Source organism: Plecotus auritus, assembly GCF_963455305.1.
Source record: "Plecotus auritus genome assembly, chromosome: 11".
NCBI lineage: Eukaryota > Metazoa > Chordata > Mammalia > Chiroptera > Vespertilionidae > Plecotus > Plecotus auritus.
This window is the reverse complement of record NC_137777.1, coordinates 47,791,251-47,817,349: the sequence shown is the minus strand read 5'-3', so window position 1 is coordinate 47,817,349 and position 26,099 is coordinate 47,791,251. Positions and strand designations below refer to the sequence as shown.

The 26,099-nt window shown below is 44.6% G+C and overlaps 1 protein-coding gene across 3 annotated transcripts in view; it reads right to left on the bottom strand.

Annotated features, from left to right (window-relative positions):
• The window catches only part of NSMCE2 (NSE2 (MMS21) homolog, SMC5-SMC6 complex SUMO ligase), a 228,045-nt gene that overhangs the window by 47,346 nt on the left and 154,600 nt on the right, over window positions 1–26,099 (bottom strand). The window contains exon 6 of one of the 3 annotated variants that reach the window (XM_080646210.1): window positions 11,868–12,776. The exons of 1 other annotated variant lie outside the window; for it this stretch is intronic. In XM_080646210.1, the coding sequence (XP_080502336.1) occupies window positions 12,715–12,776 (62 nt within the window). In that variant the 3' untranslated portion in view covers window positions 11,868–12,714. Of the gene's footprint in view, window positions 1–11,867; window positions 12,777–26,099 lie in introns of those variants that run through there. One more of the 3 variants, XM_080646211.1, reaches the window with a different exon arrangement.

Below are 26,099 nucleotides of genomic sequence, written 5' to 3'. Positions count from 1 at the left end.
CTATACAAGTCACAAATCCATCAATCCACCATGTGCTTTATTAATGCTTTATTATAGGTTATTACAAACACACAAGGCATTTCACAGACATCTTGTTAATCATTACATTGTAATTCAGCAGTAGGGATGATGCAAAATTTATTGTCTTCAGTAAGTGAACAGGATACAAAGAAACGAAGCCTGAAACAGCTCCCAGTGACTCAGCCCCAGAGTCAGCCTAAACCTCTGCTCAGATGGGCCTTGAGCATTTACTCATGACACTGGCTAATCTAGTCATTAGATTACTCATTAGATTGGCTGAGAGAGTCGAAGGTTATTGGAGAATGAATAGGAGACTGGTAGGTATACAGAACTCTAAGGAAAACTTAGAGATAAAAACTATGGTAGCGGTCTTTATTTTAAAAACCACATTAAATCACCAAAACAAAAAGTGATTACGAATTCCCATGTGACCAGCAGCAACTGCTATCACTTATTGGGCACGCATCATAGGCTAGATTGCTCCAAGCATTCTCCACGCATTCTCGCTCTTAATCCCCATGACAACTCTGTCATGTTCAATCCCCATCTTAGGGTTAAAGCAATTGAAGAGCAAGAAGGTTAAATAACCTGCCCGCCATCTCACAGCTGGAGGGCTGTGAATGGAACTCTCTCCGTCCCACTCCAGTCTGAGCACTGGCCAATGGTGCAGCTTTGAGCATTTTGGAGTGAGTCTCCGAGTGCCCTTCAGGGTCCTCGCAAAACATTGCCAGCATTTTCTGATGTCTCATCCTACTAATTACACAAGTGATTAGCATTTCCCAATAGGAAGATACCATCTACCGAGCTTGTTTAATCACATCTCATCCCACGTCAGCGTCTCTGCCTCAGTGTCCCACTGACCACAGCAGAAATGAAAAAGAAACTGGCTTCCGACCCAGCGTGTATTATCATCTTTCTGAGGTTCTCACAGCAGAGTTTTAACATTTCCTTCTCAAAAACCTTATAACCACAGGCTGGTGCTTCTTGTTTTGACAGTCCAATCTTATTAGATCACATCCTAGCTCAGTGTAGGCCTTGCTCAATACTCTGAAATTTCAGACCTCCTGAAGCTATGAAACGTTTCGATGAAGGAGTCTGCGACCTGATGTGAAATCGGAGTCGTGGGAATTTGGACAAACTAATAAACAGCTCTATGGCAAGCTGAAACAATGATGACAATGCCACGAATCACTAATATTCACTTACGACTTTTTATGCAAAGCCTTCGAAGTGTTTAATGAATTTTTGCAAACCGATTAAACTTCTCTGCCAGCAATAACTCCATGCTGTACTCTCATGACACAATCCTTTCACGGGCTGCTGGCCTGGCCTCATGTTATCCTCCAAATGCCCTCGGGGGCTGCAGGTGGTTCCAGAAATGCAATCCTATCTACAGAGTAAAGAAATGGTTCACAGGAAGAAGAGGGTGAGCTGGGGCAGACTATAGCAACTGCCACATACCTGCCTGAATTGGGGGTGGGGGGAGTGGGAAGCTGCAAAAACTTGGGGGAGGAGGCTGGTCTTGCAGCTCAAAAGAGAGAGGGAGAAACAAATGGCTCCCCAGTGGAAGAAATTTAGAAAAACTGCTCACATCACCTTTGTGTTATGAGGCCCTATGACTCAGTGTTCAGCCCGGTGGAAGTGAAACATTATTTCCCCTCTAGATCGCCGTGCTCAGGTCCCCAGATATAGCCTGTAACTTCCACTCTCTCAGCCGCCAAAGCAGATGCCTAAGGACGAGGCCAGAGGGTGCAACTTTGGGTTGTTGTTTAGCCTGTATTACTGGTAGCAACCAGAACAGCATAAAATGCCACCAATGAAAGAGGTTAAAAAAAAAAATTGTTCTCTGACTTGGGGAACACATCAGGCAGGGAGAATTTTCAACTGTGTGATTTTTAAATCAATGACAATGAATGTTTTACTTGGGATTTTTTTCATCTCAAAACAGAGAGCAAAGGCCTGAGACTCAATATTTAGCATCCTATTACATTTAGGTCATGGGGAGTAATGAGAAGAATGTTCACTTTTCATTTGGGATCATACTGTTAACAAAAAGCAAGACAAAAAAAAAACACAGCACCAGGCTCTAAGAGAATTAAAAACTCCGACGCCTCTGGGCTAGGGAGGGAGCACCAGGTGGGACCAGGGCAAAGTGGAGGGCTGAGGAGGCGCTCTGCCCGCACAGGCAGACTACGCCACGTGGGAGTGTTGTCAGATTTGGAATTTTTAAACAAGAAGTTGGAAATGCAGACTGTTATGTGAAATCTCTCATTTTTGCATGTTGCAACTAACTGATGTATGCATGTTCAGCTATGTGGGCCAAACCAAACATATCTGCGGGCTGGATCCAGCGCTGGGACTCTGGTGTCTGACCTCTGTGACCACAGTGATGATTTTAACCCTTAAGCAGTTAAAAGGAAACAAGATGGACACATCCTCCAGGGAGTAAATTATACCATTGCTTGGTCAAAAGGCTCTTCATAACTCTACTGTGTGGGGTTTTAGAAATTTCCAAGAAGTTGATGAGTTTATTCTGTGAACAATGCCCAGTTTCCCACTGTGCAGCCTGCCGCTGGAAGGAGGGCGGTGTCAGATCTGCAGGGCAGGTGAGGAAAGGGGTTCAGTGAGGGAGATGTGCTATGGCCTCACAGAATGAGGTCTGAACGACTCCATGCTGGCGCTCATGCCTCCTGGTTAGAAATCTAGGCTTTGTTCTTTGCTGCTGCTAGAGACCCAGGAACCCAAGGGATGTGTCAACCAGGGTCTCCAGCTGGCAGCTCAGCAGGATGGATGGAAAAGCTCAGCTAAAGAGAAAAGAGCCATAATCCCTGCTGATCTGACAACACGTACAGAGGGAGACCACACGGCGGCTGGCTGGCTGCCTGCCTATCTTCCTTATCATGCACAAGGCATCATGCCATACACCAGGCTCTCAGCTCTCTCTATACTGCTCACCGAGGAGTTCTAAACATAGCCACTGCACATGTGTTTAAAGGAAGGGGGTGTCTATTTTAAAGAAGAGTAAGTTCCTTGTCTCTGGCTATGCAGCTTGAAATTGACAACCCACTGTTCTACCAGGGACCACTGAATCTCCTGTTAAAAGAGAGGAAGAGGGGACAGATTTGTGACTCTTCCCTCTGTGCTGAGTGACAGGAGAGCTGACCTTTGACTGAGTTACAATGGGCTGGGGGATCTCTGTCCTCACTGGCCTGGCTATCATCTGAACATGCTGTCTAACCCACTGGCGTAGCACAGTAATGGCACTCAGACCTAACCGTTACAGACTGCTTACTACGTATTTGCCAGGTGCAGATCTAAGTGCTTTACATGTATTAACTTATTTATTCCTCACACAACCCCAAGGATGTAGGTGCTATCATTATCCCCATTTTACAGATGTCGAAACTTCAACAGAGGCTAAGTATTTTGCCTAAGGTCACAGTTAGTGATGGGTAGAACAGGAATTCACACTTAGACAGCCTGGCTCCAGTGCTGAGCTCTTAACCGTTTAGCTAGATAACCTCTCAAAATGGATATAAGGTAACAGCCACAATTAGAGACTGGGCTACTCACTGTATAATATGAAGGCTTGGGAATTTTCTGTTCTAATGGAAATTTGCTACTTTCACCTTTTATGCAGGTCTCAGAGCAATCATGCATATAGGAGAACAATCTAAGAAATTGCAATCTGCATATTTGACTAATATTTGTATAATTGAGCTGCACAGACATACAGTCAGGCATACTCATTGTATGAGTATGAGAGAGAGAGAGAGAGACAGAGAGAGAGAGGGAAGGAGGGAGGGGGGAAAGAGAGAAGGGGGGGGAGAGAGAGAGAATGGTGCGGTTGGTGGAAGCAGCAGTTTCTCAGTGGCCCCAACCCCCTGCACGCCTCCCTTACTACATAGGTCTTGTGTGAAGTGCAAGTGTGTGATTTAAAGATAAGTGGGATTTTTTTTTATTTTATTTTTTATAACATGACTCCTCCAGGCAAGGCAAGCCAACTACTTCATCTGCTGCTCAATGGAAAACAAGTCACAACACTTGAGAAACAAGGTACCATGTGGGGCTGACTGAGAGCCGCGCCTGGGCCTCCTAAAAGGCTTGCAGAAGGAACCTTATGTACAACTTCTGCCTTACACACTTCAAACACCCGGCTTCCTCCATGAACTATAACCAAATTAACTTCGCATATATTATCTCAATTTTTCTTGTGATCATTCTCAAGCATTTCTCTGAAGATATAATCTATGGTTATTTTTAGGCCCAGCAGTTGTTGTTTTTTAAATATAAGCTTATTCCCCATTATGACCTGTGATCTTAACTCCAGAGTCTGGCTTTGGCACCAATCTTATATGGGCCCCTAAAAGAGCACCCAATAATAACACCAAAGCCTGTGGGGTAATTGATGATGGCTTGTTATTGCTGTTTAATTGCTTTTTTATTTATGGCTCTCCACTAGAGGAGGCGGGAACCCACCTCTACCAATGACTGACACAGTGAACGCTCAATACCTAGCCAATGAAAAATCAATGCCATGCAAATTTAGATACCAAAGCACAATGCGATCCTTTGGTCAGAAAAAGCACATTGTATACAGGTGTGTGTTTCTACACTCCTAAACGAGGCGAATATCCCTCTTCTAACTTCCCTGTACTCCGAGTCTGTTTCTCTTTAACTCTCCGTCCCTTGCTGGGTGATCTCATTCACTCCCCCACAACAACCATATGCCAACAACGCCCAAGTTTTTATATCTCCCCCAGCCTCCGCAAGCTCCAGGTCTGATTTTCCAGCTGGCCTCAAGATTCCTCCGCCTTCCATGAGCCACTCAAGTGAATGTTTCCAGAACCGAGTTTTATCTTCACCTTCCCAACCTTACTCCATTTCCCTTCTCCTGAGTGAGGGCACATTTACCGCTGCAATTAACGGGAGACTTTGGTGTTAGACAAGTCCATGTTCAGATTCTCTAGTTGTACAAGGTTGGGCTTCTCTGAGCTTAGATTTCTACTTCTCTGAGAAGGCACAGTATTACCCCACGGAGTTGTCATGAAGACGAAATCACCTAATCTAGGAAATTCCTTAGCTCTAAGCCAGTATACAGTTTCAGTCTGCAGCAAACAGCACCTTTTATTGTTCTCCATACCAGTCCATTCAGTCTCCATGCATCCAGCCTCCTCCACTGGAAAACTCAAAGCCATGTTTTACTTCTGATGTTCCCTCCGCTCCCTCTTAAATCAGTCTCCAAGTCTATCAATTCGGCTCCCCAGACTTCGAAACCTGGTCTTGTCCTCCCCTTCTCCACGGCTCCTGCTCTCATTCAGGCCCTCGTTGCATCTAAACAACTGTCACCATTTGCTAGTGGCTTCAGGTCTCTGTACGTAAGCCCATACATCACAGTGACACCAAAGTCATCCCTGCCAACACCTACATCCATCATGTCACTCCGATGCCTGAAAACATTCATGGGCTCCCACAGGTGAAGTCCCCAACCACATTTTTAAGAAATGCGGTGGGAACTATCACTTATGTCCATAACTTGTCAGAACCGTTCTAGATATTTTTCACTTAATCATCACACCAATGCCAATGAAATAAATACAATGATCCTTGTCTTACAGATGAAAAAAATAAGGCTAATCATTATCCACTAATGGAAGTCAAATAATCTGTCCATTCACAATCGGGTTTGACTCCGGCCTGTACATCTGTCAGAGCAATGAATTCCCTTCTTATCTACAGAAATAAACTCTAAAAGTCAAGGCACAAAAGGAAATTTCACATAAATCAGAGCCAACCTGATAATCTCTTAGAAAGGTTGAGTGAACACAGCCAATTCCCTTTCAGTGTTGGAAAGAAGGCTGTTTCTTTGGCCGGCACCAGATGGAGGAGCTGCCACGCATCACCTGTACTGTTTACCTGTAGTTTTCTTTTCTGTCTTTGCTGAGTGTGTACAGATGAATTTGTGTATAGATTTGGAATAGGTAACAGAGCACTTGGAATACATCATGTAAATTACTTGTCCTTCCCAAGCAGAGGATGCAGAGACGCTTTGCCTTCTTAGCACCCAGCATTGTACTTTACATGTAATGGGCAGCTAATTTGTGTACTTGTGGGGAAAAATGAACACCCTCTCTTCTTTACCTTACAGTTCAGCTCCTTCAGTAGTCATCTCAAATGTCGAATTAGTTGAGTGTGGATTAAGAGGACTGTCAGGTAGGTGCTCATTTGGTCCTGCAAAACCAATCATCTATGGTCAACAAGACTTGTCTGCCTCCATGTTCTGCACTGCAGTGGGTGACGCACATTCAACCAGACTTTGCAGGTATCCATCCAATTGAGAGCAACATCTTGCAAAGTCAAGAGTCTGACAGTTCCCACAGGCTCCTCTGAGTCAAAGCTGAAGTGCAGGTTCACGGGTGGAGACAGCTGCTCTGAAAGCTGCCTCATTTTCTGGGCTAGTGTGGTCAGGAACAGGAAATTGAACCTGTGGTATTTTGGGCTTTGATTCTACCCTGCCCTTAAAAAAGCACTCAGCGACAGTGGGGTCTGTAAGTGTGGAAAGAGTGAGCTCATCTCATGTGTCCGCTGGGCAAACAGAAGACGTTGGAAGCCTGAGGCTGGAGCGTCGACACTGGGTCCACCTGCTCAGTGTCCCGGGGAAAGCCCTGTGGGTGCTGAGCACTGTGCAGCAGACACTCTGTCCCTATGTCCAGAGTCCTTAGGCTGCACAGGCGCCAAGTTCCTGCCCGCTTCCTCAGCAGTGGGCCTGTAGAGTGGAATCTACAAGTCCTGCTACAACCAATCTGGTGGCAAGCACATTCCTACACTCACTACATTCTGGTATAACATCCTCAAAGTCCCACCGGGCCTGTCTACTGCCCCAGGCTGGCTCCCTAACCCTCTGGTCTCAGTGTCCTCTCTGGGGACAATGTCATTTGCCTTGCATCATTGTTCTCATCTGCTTTTTCTATCTGATCAAATCAAACAACAGGGACGATGCATTTAGCACAGTGCCTGCAACATCCATAAGCACAATAATCAGCAGTACTTGCTAGGATTCCTCTCTCAATTCGTACCCCATGTTGATCTCAAAGTAGAAGTCTTTACAAAGGCTTTGAGGCCCTTCCAGATCTGCCCCTCATTACCACTCTGATCTCACTTCCTGCTTTTCTTCCCCTCACCCACTCCATGTGGACTTCTTTGTTGTTCCTGCCACATGCCAGGCTTACTCCTGGTGCCCCACATGGTCTGATGTGCTGGGGACAGTGCCTGGCTCAGAGGAGACATCCAACAAGTCTGTGTTGAATGAATGAACTAGCTTGTACGGTTAACTAATAATACCTCTAGAGAATTGGACTCTGGACTAAATACCTAACTGCAGAGGTCTTGATATGTTTGGGTCTGCTTCTGAGAGAACTGGGACTCTGGCTCCGCCCCCTAACAAGAAACTATTCTAAGTGCTTCCACAAATTAGTTCATTTAATCCTCGCCCCACCCTTCACCGTGTGGTGAGGTATTATCAGTGCTTATTTTAGGGAAAACCAAGCTCTGAGAGGTTAATTTGCTGAAGGTCACAAAGCTAGTGAGTGATGTAGGCTGATGTCATATGCCATTGACCTTACTACCTCCAGGTGGATGACTGTTTTGAATGCTATTTACTGTCCGACTCTCCCTGATTTTACAGTCCTTTCTGAAGCCAGCAACACAGGCAGGCGACTTTCCTCAGCGCCTCCTCCACCGGCCCCTGCTGCTGGGGTTCCAGCAGATTCCTCAGCTCATCCTGCTCGGGTTCTGATGCAGCAGGTCAGACCAAGTGGTAAGGCAGACTGTTCACTTTAGGGACAGAAAGGCACAAATGTTTTGCTTTGTTTTTCTTACAACTTATTCTTCACAAAACCGGCCGATCATTGAGACACAGAAATGACTTTTTTCTCCAACAAATAATGACAGGATTTGAAGTCAGTGGGTCGGATAGGGCACTGCTTGGAGCTGCTGCTGCTGGTTAGGCAGGATGCTAAAGAGCTGTTCGAGGAAACTGAGGTCAGCTGGAATGTCCTCCCGTCACTCCTTCCCCCTTTAGTGCCCATCCATCCTTCAGGACTCACAGCAGCACCCTGTCCCCGCTGAAGCCGCTCAGACCAGCCCTGTCCTCGGCCTCCTGCCTCCCCCTCCAGGCTAAGCTTCTGTCCTCCACCATGACACGTGCTGAACTGCAGGGAAACTACCTGTCCTACGTGGGGCGTAGGGGCCATGCCACATGCTTGTACCCTCCGTGCCTCAGGAACAGAGGAGTTCCATAAGGGACCGTGGAATGGACTAGGACCGCCATCCTGCGATACCACAACCTCCGGACATCTCCGAATCTGCCTTGTCACCTTTGGCCTGGCTCAGACTGAGATCTAAATGGCACAGCCCTTGACGGGACCCAGTTCTAGTTCAAGAAAGCCACGATTATGTGGAACAGCCTTCAAACCCAATGTTCTTGCCATCTGCTCAAAAGTTCTTCCCTGGTCTCGATAAATTTATTACCCTCAACTCTCATTACACAAATGTATTCAAGGAGTCATTTACATTTTCCTGAGGGGTCTTTCCCCTCTGCAAAAGACAGCACAACAATAAATCGTCATTTCCTCTCGATTCAGCCAACACATGGGCTAATGAGAAGCCTGTATCAACGAGAATATTTATAAGCTCTTGCGTTCTACTGTGTACAGATTTAAAAATACAAAATGTTTGTAGGGGATGCTAACAATATTTTCAAGGGCTTACTTTCAGACTATTTATTGGGTCACGGCAAAGGAGCTATCAAACCAGGGGAAAGAATGACGCATTCCCTTTTACCAGCATCAGATGGGGCCTTGAGTCTGCATGCAGATGAATATTTCCGCAACCAATGGGGCAGGGAAGCACACTTTTAAGTATCTGAAGAACAATCCCTATGGGATTTTGAAGTGAGACCACCTAACATCACCCAAACTTAATCCTATCAATGCTGACTAAATTTTGTGCTGAAGCTATGGAGATTAATTAAAAAAAAAACACACATCCTGCTTATTCTGAAGCAATGTAGACACGAGTCTCAAACTGGTGACAACAAACCACATACCACAAAGTATTTAAATGAATCAGAAGTTCCAGAGCAGGTGGGGCCTAAATTAACACACACACACACACACACACACACACACACACACCAAAACAACACACAAAATCACCAAAAAAAGACAGAAACCCCCAGTCCCTCCAAAACTAAACCCATAGATATTAAGAACCACTGGTCATGTTCAATGGCATTCCATTTAGTTCTTATAACAACCTGGTCCATTTCCACAGAAGAGGAAGATAAAGGGAGGCAGTTTGAGGAACTCCGTCTCTCCTAACAATGCACCCACGGGATTTGAAGCGCTGGCTGACAGCATCACCGAGCGATCGAGAGCAGGCTCTCTGAGGCCAGACTGCCCGATTCCAAATGCTGGCTCCGACACTTACTGGCCAGCTGATTTTGAGCAAGTTTCTTAATTCTATCTCAGTCTTTTCATCTGTAAAATGGAGCACACACTTCAGAGAGCTGTGGTCAGGGTGAATGCGTAAACTCTTACGAAGTGCTTGCTACAGTGCGGGGCGCCCAGGCAGCACTCTTTCCACTCTTGTCTGACTTCAGAGCCCATGCTTTTTCTTCCACAGCAAGAGTTAGTGTTATGAAGCATAGAATCAACCTCCAAAACAGTTCAGAACTGCTCTGCACACTGTAAGTCACCAGTGAAAGTTAATGAAGATGGTCCACTCCAGTTCTCACTGTGTTGCATTCCGGACAGAAGTGCAAGTGTTGAGAAGCAGGCATCAAAGGACACAGAATTTGACTCGACACAGAAAATCATTCCCATCCTTGAGAACTGCCTGAAAATGGAATGAGCTGCTTGTCCCAGAAGGTGCCTCAATCAACGGTGACTACTGAGTGAGACTGTACAGAGTGGGTTAGAATTGCTGCCCTTGGGGCAGGGGAGCACTGGGTGAGACAAGCTCCAGGGTTTATCTGCGATTCCACACTTGACACTGGAGAAGATATTAGCGTAAAGGGCTGCTTTTTGCCAGGCTCTTCATAGGGATGTAACTTTAGTTACATCACCCTCACTTACCTTGACTGAAAAGCATGAACAGTATGAAATAAAGGCTGTTAAAAATGGGTGTGCCTGTGTGTGAGTGAATGTGAGATGTTAATTCCTTGATTTTAGGATCTCTTACAGTAAGTGGCACAGTGAAGTGATTATAGTAATTTAATCAAAGTTAATAGTAATTTAATTGACTATGAATAACTAGGTTTACAGCGAGAGCTCAAATACTTCTTGAATTTCTAAATATACACTACGTTTTCTATGCAAAACAGTAATCAGAGGTCCTTGGTTTTTGGAGGGAAAACTGGTATAAGTAAAGTTCTTTAGATTTCTTAAGAGGAAAGAAGTAAAATTGCTGATCCATTTTCATTCCAGGAAAGATATATCTTGGCCATTTCCCTACAGGAATGACCAGCCTTGGTGGGCTCCTCTTTAGCAGTCTTCACCTCATGCTTATGTGCGACAACATGAGGGAGGGGAAGGCAATCTTAAAAGCTTTCACAGATACAACTACGATCCATCCCCCAAAACAAACAAACAAACAGACTCTACTACGGCAAAACTCACCAGCTTGCTTCTGTATTCGAGGTATGCTATCTCTCATTCACTCACTCATTTTCTCTCTCACACCCCTCCATTTCTAGTATGTGCTGTGGCACTGGAAAGGGAGGGCTACAGTGTTCATTAAATATGCCACGTGCACAGAGGAAGTTGATTGTTGAAATGCTAAGGGCACAAGCTCCGAATAAGGCAAGCATGAAATGTCATTAAAGCTCACGTTGTAAAATGGGGATAATTCCTAACGGTACCCGTTTCAGAGGGCCCTGAAAAGAAGGACACAGGATCACCAATGCATAGCATTACTGCAATGCTCAGCACACATCCATGCTTGATGAGCACTAGTTAGTACTGTTATTTTTATTACTACTCAAGGGTTAATCACTTGCAAAAATAAGAATCTAAACTATAATTCCTACTAATACTTTAATAAATAGCATTTACTAGTAGTTCTTCTTGGATAGTTCTAAAGGCACACGGGTCCAGGTCACACAGTAATTCAGGGTCTTCATTAGAGGCAACAATTATCATTGGGCAACAAAATGCTTAAGTTTTAGCCCAAATAATATTTTAGTTAATAGAAGGCTCAAATTAGAATTTACTAAAGCTAACCAACCAACTAACCAACCAAACAAACCCAGATCCTTAAATATATATAGTTATTGCTTCCCTTTACTTGGGGAGGCAAAATTCAAGTTCTGCCCATAAATCTAGCTGATACCCCCTAACCCCCCACCAAACTAAGCTACATTAATGCATATTAAAAGTCAAGGAGCAACTAAGGCAGAACATATGTGGTACACTGTGAAGGGATTAATTATCCACTCTTAGGCCTTCTCTTTCCCTCCTCGGTCCCTCCCAGCCTGCTCAGAGCTGAGCCAACTGCAGGCAGGTGTGCTGAGCCCAATGAGGACAATCTAGATCTGGGAGGTCTTCTCTCTGTGGGCCGGGGAGGATGATCAGTTTTCCCTTAGGGTCTCTTTTTTGGGGAACTTTCTGAGAAAAACTGAGACCTTCTCTGAAGAAAGCATCCTCTGAATTCTGACTAACTTTTAATTTGGTTTTGGTTTCTCACCAAATGGCTTTTGTGGAGGCTCTTTTTACGTATCTGCTATCTGGTGAAATCAAGATGGTGAAACTCTGACCCCTTCTGAGCCCCCATCCTTTTCTTTCTTTAATAGACACACAAAGATAACCGCACTAGGAGCTCCCACCGAGGGAAGAGATGGCAGGTACAGGGGGAACGAACTCAAGTCTAGGGATACAAGCACAGGGCTGACAATCACCGTGCTTTTACAGGAAACAAGGGATATGGAGGCAAACCAAAGCCATGAAAAGGTGCTTTCCCTTCTTCTGCAGCCAAACCCGATGTCATCACAGCCACACGACATTCAAGAAAGTCCCACCTATTTTAGGTAGTTTCAGGTGACAGATTATTGGCCCACAAATGAGACACAGCCTGATGGATACGGAGGAGAAAAAGTTCACTGTGCCGTGAACCACTGCTAATCTTGACTGATAAAACCAGCAGAGACATGCATCTCCACTTTCAAGTGTTTACTGGATGACATCACACCGCGGGTTTAATCAAAGTGCTGTCCGGATTATCCGGTAAATGTCACATAATCATACTTGAGTACCTTAGATAAAGGTCTCGGAACATTGTCAATGATTTCACACTGCAAAACAAATTTCCCAGATGAGTGCATAATATTAACTCCTTTACCCTTGTGTTCTTTCGGGTATAACTCTAACCCCCCCATATATGACATTTGTCTTGAACAGAACTATGATTTTGTTTTAGAAAATAGTCCTGTAACACAAGACAGTTTCCATTAGACAAATAAAAAAGTATCAGATTGAAGCTTTTGACGTAGGTTGGTAAAATAAATATCACAATATCAATCCATCAGTGGAAATGCATATCAAAACAATGAGATAACACTTCACACCAACTAGGATGCTACAATCAAAGAGACAGATAACAACAAGTGTCGGCGAGGACGAGGAGAGATTGGAACCCTCACACACTGCTGCTGGGAATGTAAAATGGCGCAGTCGCTTTGGAAAACAGCCTGGCAGTTCCTAAAAAGGATAAACATAGAGTTATCATATGACCAGCAATTGCACTCCCAGACATATACCACGAGAAATGAAAGTAAAAACATATGTCCACTTATACACGAATGTTGATAGCAGCATTACTCTTAGCAGCCAAAAGATAGACAAACTCAAATGCCATCAACTGATGAATGGATAAATAACATGTGACATAGCCACACAGTGGAATGTTATGTAGCACTAAAAAGAAAGCAGTTCTTTCACATGCTACAACATGGATGAACCTTGAAAGCATGATGCTAGGTGAGAGAAGCCAGTCACAAAAGGCCACATATGCATATTTATAAGAAATGTTCAGAACAGGCAAATCTACAGAGACAGAAAATAGATTAGTGGTTGCCTAGAGCTGGGGGGCTTGGGGGAAAATAGAAAGTGAATACTAATGGATACAGGGATTCTTTTTGAAAATGTTCTAAAATTGATTGTGGTGATAGTTACTCTGAGAATATAATAAAAATCATTGCATCGTGCAGGTTAAATGGGGCAATTGTGAATTATATCTCAATAAAGCTGCTATGAAAGGCATAATATTAGCACATCAGATAGGAGGAAATATGATTGACCAACTACAGCAGGAATTGCTTCTTCAAGGATTCCGATGGCATCCTCTCTCAACACTCAGGGAGTCACACCTGTCAGGTAAGAGGTCAGGACCTAGAGAATGGCTTTCAAAAGTTTTAGCAACCTCACTAATGCTTACAGTCATCCTGCTACTTCTGCTACTCAGTATCCTTGAGAATTAAGCTTTTTTCCCCTTTTGTAGTCCTACATTAATCAGCATGGAACTTTCCACATAGTAGGTGCTCAGTTATTATTTCTTGAATTGAATTCAAATATATTTCAAAATATAACCAATTGGGGACCATACATAAAAGTCAAACAAAGAATATTTTGCCTTGTTTGAAGAAAGATGATCAGCACCACTACAGCTCTCTCTCTTTTTTTTAATCCTCACCCGAGGATATTTCCCATTGATTTTTGGAGAGAGTGGAAGAGAGAGGGAAAGACAGAGAGAAATATTGATGTGAGAGAAACACACCCTGCACGCACCCTGACCAGGGCCTGAGCTGAGTAGGAGCCTGCAACTGAGGTACCTGTCCTTGACCGGGATCAAACCTGGGACCCTTCGGTCTGCAGGCTGATGCTCTATCCATTGAGCAAACGGGCTAGGGCACCGCTATTGCTCTTTACCACACTAAATCTGGGGCATCTGAAATGCAATTAAGTCCCTAAAATATTAATCGGTGCTGGTTATAACAATAAGATTCATGCTATTCAACTGCCTGGTTTGTATCTCCCTTGATAAAATCTGAACCGTCCTGGACAGCAGTCATTTCCAAAGTGATTTATATACAACAGCTCTGAGAGTGCGGGTGGGGCCACATTCCACTTCTCTGATATTTAATGTCAGGAAATCCCCAGGTGGTCTATTGTGGTGGTTGTTTTGCTTTTTCCTATATTACAGCTTGATGTTCAAGAGGATGAGCTTTGTAGCTAGTCCAGCCTGGCTTTAAATTTGAGCTCTGCCATTTATTACTAGCTGTTTAAGGTTGGCACAAATTACCTGACATCTCCATACTTCAGTTTCACCATTTGTGAAATACATGCCACGGGATTTCTTTGAAGACAGAGAGCACCTAGAAGAGTGCCTGGAATATAGCAAGTTGCTCAACAGTGAAAGCGATTACTATAGTAGAATTCAAATTTGCAGAACCCCTGAAGCAGAACTCAGGCATAGCTATTGTTATCATAGAGAGGAACACACAATACCGAATATAAACCAGGTCTACTGAGACAGATCAAAGTAAAACTATGGAATTACACTCTTCTCCAAGTTCCTGGTTGGGAAATACTATTCTAGACTACGGGTGTTTTTGTTTGTTTTTTGTAAAAGACAAATTGAAACAATTTCAAATTTTCTCAACAAAATTCTTGATGATACAAAGGGAGTTTTTACACTATTTTCCTTTCCATAGATTCTCCATTATTGCTAGTATGGCAGACACTGAGAATATTTACCAATATCAAAATTCTCCTCTTCCTCCTGGATCCCTAACTATCTATTTTTTCAGCCTTCCCTGTAGGTTGGTGTGGTACATGTAACTCAGTCCTGGCCAATAAAACGTGAGTGAAAGTGATGTGCATTTCCTGGTCTAGATCTGGCCCAACCTCACTCTTTCCCCATGGGACCAATTTGAATGGAGGGGATTCAGGAGGAGGGAGCCACAAGATGGAAGGAGCCTGGGTCCTTAAATAACTTTCTGGAGTAGACTGCCCCCAAACCGCACTGCAATTTACAAAGGGAAAAAGACACAGTAATAAGCCACTGGGGTTTTGGAGTTGTTTATATAGAAGCACCTGTTAGTTACTCTAATTAATACAGCTAGTAGAGCTTTGTTAATTATTGTTTAGCGGATCAGGTTTGCTTCCAGAATAGTTCTTTCTCTGTTAGATACTGGCAACACGTATACTAATAAAACACATTTCACAGATCCCTTCTGCTTAGTCTCTTTTACCATCACCATGATCACTAGATACAATCTTTCAATCATACCCACAAAACATATCCAGGTGTATTATCTGATCCTGCCGGATTCCTCTTGAGAGGATGTCTTCTGCATTGTGTTATTTGTAATCTTAATACAGATCTCTTTGCAGAGCTGGCCAAGGGATACCTCTTACTGTACACTTAATCAGTCACCACCTCAGAAAATTGTTTTATAATTACATCAAGCTCTGAGGAGTTGACCAATTTAAAACTCTCAGGCAAAAATTAAAAGCTATCAGCAAACACTGATTACATTTACTTATAATTTTCATATAGCTCTTTATAGCAATCTTTTAGTAAGTAGCCCATGTATTTAATGTAACCACAATTTTTTTTGTATTAAAGTTACAAATGCAGTGAAATGTAAATGGAATCTTTTATAATTACTGTCATCAACCTCTTGGGATGAATAAGCCAAGCTGTTTTTTAAATTTAATAAATCTTTATTGTTCAGATTATTACAATTGTTCCTCTTTTTTCCCCCATAGCTCCCCTCCACCCGGTTCCCACCCCACCCTCTGCCCTTACTCCCCCCTCACTGTCCTCATCCATAGGTGTACGATTTTTGTCCAGTCTCTTCCCGCACCTCCCACACCCCTTTCCCCCCGAGAATTGTCAGTCCACTCCCTTTCTATGCCCCTGATTCTATTATATTCACCAGTTTATTCTGTTCATCAGATTTTTTTATTCACTTGATTTTTACATTCTCTTGTTAATAGATATGTATTTGTTGTTCATAATTTTTATCTTTACCTTTTTCTTCTTCTTCCTCTTCTTAAAGAATACCTTTCAGCATTTCATATAATACTGGTTTGGTGGTGATGAACTCCGTTAGCTTTTCCTTATCTGTGAAGCTCTTTATCTGACCTTCCATTCTGAATGACAGCTTTGCTGGGTAGAGTAATCTTGGTTGTAGGTTCTTGCTATTCATCACTTTGAATACTTCTTGCCACTCCTGTCTGGCCTGCATAGTTTCTGTTGAGAAATCAGTTGACAATCGTATGGGTGCTCCCTTGTAGGTAACTAACTTTTTCTCTTGCTGCTTTTAATATTCTCTCTTTGTCTTTTGCTCTTGGCATTTTAATTATGATGTGTCTTGGTGTGGTCCTCTTTGGATTCCTTTTGTTTGGGGTTCTCTGCGCTTCCTGGACTTATAAGTCTATTTCTTTCACCAGGTGGGGGAAGTTTTCTGTCATTATTTCTTCAAATAGGTTTTCAGTATCTTGCTCTCTCTCTTCTTCTGGCACCCCCATAATTCTGATGTTGGTATGTTTGAAGTTGTCCCAGAGGCTCCTTACACTATCTTCATATTTTTGGATTCTTTTTTCTTTTTGCTTTTCCAGTTGAGTGCTTTTTGCTTCTTTGTATTTCAAATCTTTGACTTGATTCTTGCGATCCTCTAGTCTGCTGTTAGATGGTCCTTTTTCATATCCTTGAGGGTCTCACTAAATTTATTGGCCTTTTCTAGAAAATTCTTGAAAAACCTTATAACCGTGGTTTTGAACTCTATATCCAGTCATTTGCTTTCCTCCATTTCTTTCATTTGTGATCTGTTTCTTTGTCTCCGCATTTTGGCTGCTTCCCTGAGTTGATAGAGTGGGTTTGTGTGATAAGTGTCTTATAGGGCCCAGTGGCTCAGCCTCCCCAGTTACCTGAGGTGGACACTCTCGGTGCACCCTTTGTGGGCTGTGTGCACAGTCTTGTTGTAGTTAAGCCTTGATTGTTGTTGGTATCACTGGGAGGAATTGACCTCCAGGCCAATTGGCTGTGAGGATCAGCTGTGTCTACGCTGGGAGAACTTCTGTGCTGGAGACAACCTTATGGGAGAAGACTTGGAAAAGCCTCTGTGCTCAGCTTGGATGGGGCAGAGTCTCAGGGCGGAGCAGACAGCATTGGTTTCCCGTCAGCCCTGCCCTAATAGGCCCCTGTGTCTCAATGTCCCGTGGTAATCGCTGCAAGCACCTCTGAGAGAAAGCCGCCCTCGAGTTCCGCCTGCTGCCAGACAGTCCAGTTTCTCCCCGAATGAGTCTGGGTCCCCAGAGTCTCGCCTGGAACTGGAGTTCAGTGCAGTCGGGAGCTTTTGCCTCCCTCCCGCTTGAGAAAGCCAGCCGCATACTCAGTTGCCCGCCCTCTCCGCGCGCGTGCCTCGGTACCTCTGCCTTCCGCAGTTCCTCTGAGTCTCAGTGTGCTTTTCTCTTTCTTGACAGTCCAGTTTCACCCCGTATGAGTCTGGGTCCCCAGAGTCTCACCCGGAACTGGAGTTCAGCGCAGTCGGGAGCTTTTGTCTCCCTCCCACTTGAGAAAGTCAGCCGCGCACTCAGTTGCCAGTCCTATCTGCGTGCCTGTCTCAGGACCTCTGCCTCCTGCAGCTCATCTGAGTCTCAGTGTGCTTTTCTCTTTCCTTCTAGTTGTAAAATTTTCACTCAGCCAGCCTTCCTGTGGTTCTGGATGATGTCCGTTTTGTCTTTTAGTTGTAGTTTTGAAATTGTTGTGCGAGGCAGTTTAGGTGTTTACCTATGCCGCCATCTTGGTTTCTCTCCTGAATAAGCCAAGTTTGTACAGCTACCTTGGCTTTAACACCATCAACAACTTTCTGCAAGTTTCTATTCCTGCTTGTTAACACCTCCTTTTTTCCTTCCCTTTCTTTAATGGTCTTAGTGCTCACTACAATTATAGCTTTTTAGTTGCTATTTTATTGCCTGATTTCATTACTAGACTGTAATTCCCATGAAGGCAGAGCTCATATCTGGTTTTGTTCATCCAATAAATATTCCCTGAATGCCTACTGTCAGGCCCTGCTCCAGGAACAAGAGAATTAAATATCATTAGGATATGGTACCTGGCCTCACGGTTCATACAGTTTGGTGGAGACAGGTAAAAAGCCTATAAATAATATATGTAGGGATGAGTGCTACTATGTTGTATTATCACTTCATGCTTCCTTGGTTTTTGGTGGTAGAAGGGGTTGTCTATCTATCTCATGGTAGCCCAGCCAAGCTGAGAACTGCTCTTTTGAATTCATATGGATGACAAAATACCCATATTTGTATCACATGGCTCTGTCCCCTTGACCACAGTTGTTTGGATTACAGTAGACTTTGACCTATGATGTATCAACCAACTTCTCCCTTCTGAGAGGCTGGAATTGGAACTGAGAGATTCTAATTTGGTCTGAGCTCTGCAGTTGAGATGAAAGAGGATATGTACCCTAGAGTGCTATGTGGTAGCCATCTTCTACCAGATAGCCAGGGATACTGAGAAAGCTGACGCAGAGAGAGGAGAAAGAAGCAAGGATGGAAAGGAGAGATGAGAGACTATGTGGAATGAGGAAGACCTCAAGAGCCCACTTCTCATTCTGGTTCTCGTTCCTTTACCCATGAGACACCCCTGCTTCTTGATAGCTGTTCATTGTTGTAGCTAAACCTATCTTGTGTTACTTTATTCTGCTTTCAACCATGTCTTAACTGAAAGATTTCTACTCAATCTCATTCACTTTCATATAAGGCATACTAGAGGCCCAATGCATGAGATTCATGCATGGGTAGGGTCCCTAGGCATGACCAGTGATCGTGGCCAATCTGTGGGGCGACCGGCAGGGCGATGCGGGGAGGAGGGGTGTTCCACTGGCACTGGCCTTGGCTGGCCTAGCACCACCCACTCTCTGGCCAGCCCCTCCCCCTGCTGGTCACCTCCCTCTGTGGGGCAACCAACAGGGCGATTGGGGAGCCCCCGCTGGCACCCGCCTTGGCTGGCCTGGGGCCTGTGGACTGGGGGCAGCTCCTGCGTTGAGCGTCTGCCCCCTGGTGGTCAGTGCGCATCATAGCGACCGGTCATTCTACCGGTTGTTCCGCTGTTTGGTTGATTTGCATATTAGGCTTTTATTATATAGGATGGGTTACTACCCAAAGAATGTCACTTTTGTATGTTATAAACCAGGGGTGGGGAACCTTTTTTCTGCCAAGGACCATTTGGAGATTTATAACATCATTCAATTAATATAATTCACTTAACATAAATTTATGCTGCTATGAAAAAAGCTCCTGGATTTATTGAATTTCCAGTCCCGCCTGCAGTTGCCTTGGCAAGGTCAGGCCAAATGATTCCTCGGGCTTTATATGGCCCACAGCCGGATGTTCCCCACCCCCGTAATGCCTCAGTTGGATTTTAACACTTAGGAATTCTAACGATACTTCTCAGGTGCTCTTGGAGAGATTTCCCACTTTCCTCACTGGTGATTTTATAATGCAGACCCATTTCCATTCAAGGGCAGAACATCAAAGCCCAACATTCTTTAAAGTCCTGTGAAAAACACTATCACATGTGTCCACCAGCTTCTGTGGCCAGTTAACATTCAGGGGAGAAATAATTCTTCTTATAAACATCAATGGTGTATTTGTACTCATAAACAAAAAGGCTTTGATGACGAATGCTTTGATTTCGGCTCAGCAGTTGATCAACTAGCCTGATTAACAACTGTTAACTGGAGACACCAGAATTGGAACACACCGAAAACACATGGTTTTAGGGCCCTATCAAGAAAAGAAACTTAAGCTTTATATTGGGGGGGGGGGGGTGTGGGGAGTAGGGGAGATAATACACTAGAGATTTCAATATTAACACACCCACAAACATTTGCTACTTTTAAAGTGCATTCTTTTCATTATTCAGGCACCGTGAACATAAGGGGAGTAAGCTCTGTCCTAAACGAGCTCACAGTTTACCTGGGAAAGACAGACGAGGAAAGAGACCATAATGCCCTCTGAGAGGAGACACGCTGGAGATCCCAGCATGGAGGAGAGGTATCCCCAGCCTGGCCTTTGCACCGAGTCCAAGAGAATAAGGGGAGTTAGGCAGCATCAGAGCAGAGGCTGGGGCAGGACTGCTAAGAAACAGGAGCAAACGATGCTCAAGTACAAGGTGAAGACGTGAGGGAGAAGAGGGTCTGCATGTCAGCTGCCAGCCATCCTGAAACAGTTGTGCACACAAGATGCTTCAGGTAACTGACTGGTTTTCCTCCAAAGCTACGGTTTCCAGTGCTTTTCATATGTTCTGATTACTCAAGTTTGATTCAGTTCAACCACTATTTATTGAGGACTTAGTAAGTTGTAGGTACTGTTGTAGCCCTGGGAGCACAAAGATGAGTAAGACTGGGGACAGCACTTGTCCACAACAGCTGAGCCTCACAGGGAAGACAGACACCCAGTATCCAGAGTGTTAAGAAAACTATATGCAGGAAGGTGAAGGGGCAAAAGAGCCTGAAACGAGTCCTTCAGAATGAGTAAGAACACACCAGCCAGCTTAACAACAGGAACAAGTGAGAAAAGCATTTCAGATGCAGGAAGAACATAAACAACCATAACCACCGGGTATGACATTGTAATAACTAGGCTTGGTGCCAGGTGTACTAGATTCATGGGGGGAGGCAGGGTGGGGGATCAACTTTGTAAGTTACATAAATGTCTAACTACTCTGCTGCATATGGGACACTAATCCTATCTAATAAAGAGGAAATATGTTAAATGACCCTCACACCGTTGCAAAGATGGTGGCACCCACAGCCAATAAGGAGGGAATATGCTAATTGACTGCCCCGCCCTCAAAGATGGCAGTGCCCACAGCCAATAAGGAGGAAATATGCTAATTGACCGCCACGCCCTAAATATGGCAACACCCACAGCCAGTAAGGAGGGAATATGCTAATTGACTGCCATGCCCTCAAAGATGGCAGCGCCCACAGCCACAAGATGGCAGCGCCCAGTCCCCTCACCCCCGCCGGGGTGGCAGGTAAGTGGCAAGGCCGGGCCCACTCCACGTGCCTACCTCCAGAGTCCCCCAGCCCAGAGTCCCCCAGCCCTCTCAGCCCCCCAGGGCTAGCCCAAGGTGCAGGCAAGCCTCGGATGACTCAGGTAACCAGGGCTGGCGGAGGCTTGCACTGCTGGCCGTGGCAACAGCAGAGGTGTGATGGGGGCATTGCCTTCCCCTGATCGCCGGGTCGCCTCCTGCCCCTGAGGGCTCCCGGACTGTGAGAGGGGGCAGGCCAGGCTTAGGGACGCCCCTTCCAGTGCATGAATTTTCATGTACTAGGCCTCTAGTGTAATAATGAATGTCAACTGTCATTGAAAAATAAAAACAAATTTAAAAAAAGGGCATTGCCAGGAAAAAGGACCAGGGCATGGGGAGAGAACGAAACAGAAATATCCAGGAGGCAAAATAACTGCAATGTGGTGATTGGGAGGGAGCGAGGAAGCTGGTCTATTATGACTGCAGGGTTTTGTTTTGAGTGGGTGATCCACTGATTGCGGTGGGGACTACAGGAAAAGCAGCTGATTCTGGAGAAAAAAATCACCCTGAAGCTGCAATGCCGCCACATCCAAGTGGAAAGAGGAGTATTAAGAACAAGATTACGGCCAGGGCTCTCACTCAGCAGCATAAAGTGGGGATGGGAGCGGAAGCCGTGGTAACAATCAAAATGACACAGTATAAAGGAGGGCAGCTGGCCACAAGCAAAATCCTAAAAAATAGTACTTTAGGTGAGGGCAGAGGATCAAGAAGCTCACAGAGATGAAGGAGGGAGCAATGAGTTTCTAGGAGAATGAAGTAGGCAAACATTTTAAGTGAAGCAAAGAGACCAGTAAGATAAGGACTGAAAAATTTTGCAATTTGCAGGCTGCTGGAGACATTGTCCAGAGAGGTGTCCTTGGAGTGTTTGAGAGAGGTGAGGCTGCCTGGGAAGGAGAGAACGAAGAGAGGAAGTGGTCCCTGGGTATCAGACCACTCTTTTAAGAAGGCTGCTTGGGAAGGGGAAGCGAGAGAAGGGACATCTGCTAGATGCAGGACAATCTCAATCTCTCTCTCATCTAGCAATCATTTGAAAGGGAAAGACAGAAAGACGAGTGGGTTTCTAGGCTTGGAAGAAAGCCGCAGAGATGGAGACGAGTGATATAGTGAAGAAGACATAACTAAAGAAGAGGTCCTGGAGGAGAAAGCTGCCCTAACTATGCACTTTATTTTACTCATTTTAGGTTTTAATTGTCAAGCAATATATGTGCAAAGCAGGAGTAGCAGTCACGGAACAGTGACTCGGGGCTTGGAGCAACACCAGACAGCATGAGGCAAATTCTGGATCTTATTATCTGAAGGTTTCTTTCATGTTCGATAAAACCCTACAGAGGAGGCACATAGGCAGTGAGATGAGAAAAGCCCACCCCTCACCAGCATCCCCTGCAGTTCTGGGATAAGCAGGGGATTATAGCCATGACACAAACATGAATTTCTTAGGCTGCAAGGAGTCAGATCTGAGTTTGAGGCTCAGCTTTGCTTGAAACTAACTGCTGGCTTTGGACAATTGCTTTGCTCTTGGCCTCAGTTTCTTCCTCTACAAAACGGAGGGGCGCCCTGGCTGGTTTGGCTCTGTGGATAGAGCGTCGGCTTGCGGAGTGAAGGGTCCTGGGTTTGATTCTGGTCAGGGGCACGTGCCTGGATTGGGAGCTTCGTAGGTGGAGGCAGCCAATCAATGATTCTCTCTCATCATTGATGTTTCTCTCCCTCTCCCTTCCTCTCTGAAATTAATGAAAAAATATATTTAAAAGACAACTAATAAAAACCCCCAAAACAAAAACAAAACAAAAAAACGGAGGGAAGTGTCACTACAGCCCAGACAGCAAGGCTTCAGCAAGCTCCCAGGCATGCGAGTGCTTTGTAAAATAGAACGCTCTGTGCCAGTATATGCTGTATGATGTACACCTGAAGATGCTGTTTGGAGTCTCTGAAAACTGGGCAAATCTGGGAGAGATTGGTCCTTGACTAGTTTTTGTTGTTGTGGCTACCATTGTAAAGTCATATCAATAGGAAGGAAAGTAAGTGGTAAAGCAAAGACCTTCAGCTTTCACTGGCAATTAATTCCTTTGGATTTTCTGGTGGTTTTGTGAGTTTGAGAAGGAGCCAGAAGGTTGGGTGTTGAGAGGAGTACAAATTAGTTACCCCAGGCACTGGGGGGTGGGGCAACAAGTGCAGCAACGGGCAATGGAGACTATACAAATAAGACTCCAGTGTACATCCTAATGGTTAGGGACTCAAGTTTTAGTCAAGACAAACCCGAGTTTGAATCCTGACTCAGACACTTATTAGCCACCACCTCTTGGACAACCCAACGCCATTGAGCTTCAGTTTCCTCATGTGTAAATTGGGATAACAGCATCTACCCTTGCAATGCTGTCATATTTGAACACAACACTGTATGTGTCTATGTGAGTCCGTGTGTGTGTGAAATTCCTGGCATGCTGTACATGCTCAATGAAGGCCTCTGCTGCAGGCGTCACAGCACCTTGAATCGTTTTTCCATGTAGCTGTTACTTACTGACACTTACTCAGAGCTTCGTAGGTGCGTTGTTATCTAAGCATACATGCTTAAAGTATAAGATCTATTATACTTAGACTTTAAAACTCTACAAGAGTAAAAACTATGGCTATCTATCTTTCTCTGAATCCTCAGGGTATAAAGTACCTGGCACAGAGTGGGTATTTAGAAAGTATTTGTTGAAGGAAGAGAAAAAAGAGGTAAAGAGGGATGGATGTTGAGAGATGCCAACTCAGACGATACGAAATTCAAGACAGAAGGATGGAAACAAGGCACCCCTGGGCTACGGAATGTGGTGAAGACTTCTTGCAAAAAGCTACTTTCTTGTGCTGAGGTGACTTACTTTTACTCCTCTACACTGATACAATCTTTCTCTCCATCTGGCAAATGAGAATGGACCAGCTACTAGTATATTTCGAGTTTGCTAACAAAGACTGCCTAAGGTACATATCTGTTGCTTTCCAGAGCAAACCATGCCATTGTTCTAGGTTATTTTAATGATAAGTGCCTTCAGATCCAATTCCATCGACACAGCATGGAAGTGCATTTGACTCAAATTCAGCTATATTTAGAATCCTTTTCACACTGCATCACTCAAGCAGATGTGGGGACAGCTGTTGCTATTCTTTCCTAGAATCTTACTGAGAGGAAGGTTTTAGTAAGGTTTTTAAAAATAAATTACACAGGTGTTGTCTGAGTCATTAGTTCATTAGCTGTAAGAAGGATGTGGCCTCTTGGCTCAGTGGTTGGGGTGCCATCTGTGCACTGCAAGGTTGGAGGTTGATCCTGGCTGGTTGTGAACGGGAGGCAGCCGATCAATGTTTCTCTCTCACGTCGATCTTTCTCTCCCTCTCCCTTCCTGTCTCCCTAAAATCAGTAACATTTTAAAAATGTACAAATCAGGCTCCCTTCCACGAGCTCCAAGATGGGAATAGGGTTTTCACTGTGTGGATCCATCTATTTTCATTTGGTTGTATCAAGTTATTTTTTTCACAAAACATAAAGTTCTCCCTGGAGTTTTGTGGCTGTTAGTAGTTATTCTAATATTATCATAGAATAAAGCGAGGCCATAAAGTCCTTTCTCTAGATTCAGATTCAAGTAACATTGAGCGACATGGCGCAGGAGCTCTGGAAATGCTTCCATGTCCACTGTGCCATTTTCCCAAGAGATTTAAAGATAACCAAAGCAGATTTGAATGGTAGGCCTTCAAAAATGTGAGAACCCTAAGAACAACAGAATCCAGGTGCCCTGGGGTGCTGCAGGCCTCTGTTCAGCAGTCCTGTGTCCAGCTCTGAGCAAGGACCACTGGACTGGCTGGCCTCCACACCCCAGGCCACTCTGCTCTGCATCTGCTTGTCACTCCAAGTCTCAGCCAGTGTGGAACTCTTTGAACTCAAGTCAACTAAAGGAGCTGTGAGAGTCGAGGAAATGTCCCATGTTTAGGGGGTATTTTTTAACAAGGTGGGAGTACCCAAAAGTAAATTTTTACCCTCTGAATTTTTATTTAGTTACTATAAAGCCAATAATATTTCAATACTGTGTTGTAGATCAAGGTGCCTGAGTCGAAATTGAGAGACAGGTAAAGTCGGCCTAATCATAAAGTCATAGAAGAAACCCAAATTGTGTCTCCACGTTGACTGTGGTGTGTTTCGAGGGCCATGCCCTCCCCCACCATCAAGCAGTGCTTTTCATATTATACCATCTTACGGATACGCACAGAGATTAATGAGGCAATTTCCAGTTGATCACAACTAGCAAGAGAGGCAGGATGGTGCCTAAACACAGTTCCCTTGATTCTAAGTTCAGTGCTTTCTTAAATACCACAGTAGCAATGGTGGTTAATAATTACTGTGTGTTACTGTGTCGGGCAGTGTGCCAACAGTTCGACATTGGAGCTTATCTTATTTCATCATCATAATAACTCAATGATGTAGATATTACTACTATTCCCACGTACAGATGTGGAAAGTGAGCCCAGAGAGGTTTAATATGCCCAAGGTCAGACAGCTACTAAGAAGCACCATCAAGATTCTAATTCAAGCAGTTTGCTTTAAGACTTGCTGAACAACAATTAGATGGACCCTTACAATAGCCAAGCTGCCCTCATCGCAGTTTCCACCCACAGTTTAGGTGACAACAGTTTCACGGAGAAGAGTCCAGGGTTGCCTAACATGGCTCTACACAGGAGCTCCCAGAAGGGCCCCCTGCTCTGTAAATCTGAACACAGCACAGCTGCAGGAGCACAGCGCAGCCGCTGTAAACACGGAGGGCACAGGCTGTACAGCACCCCGCCACCCTCCCCCCCCCCCCCGTGCCCAAGCGTGATGAATTATACACCGACAACACACTTCGATTATGTGCTGAACGAAACTCAATGGAAAT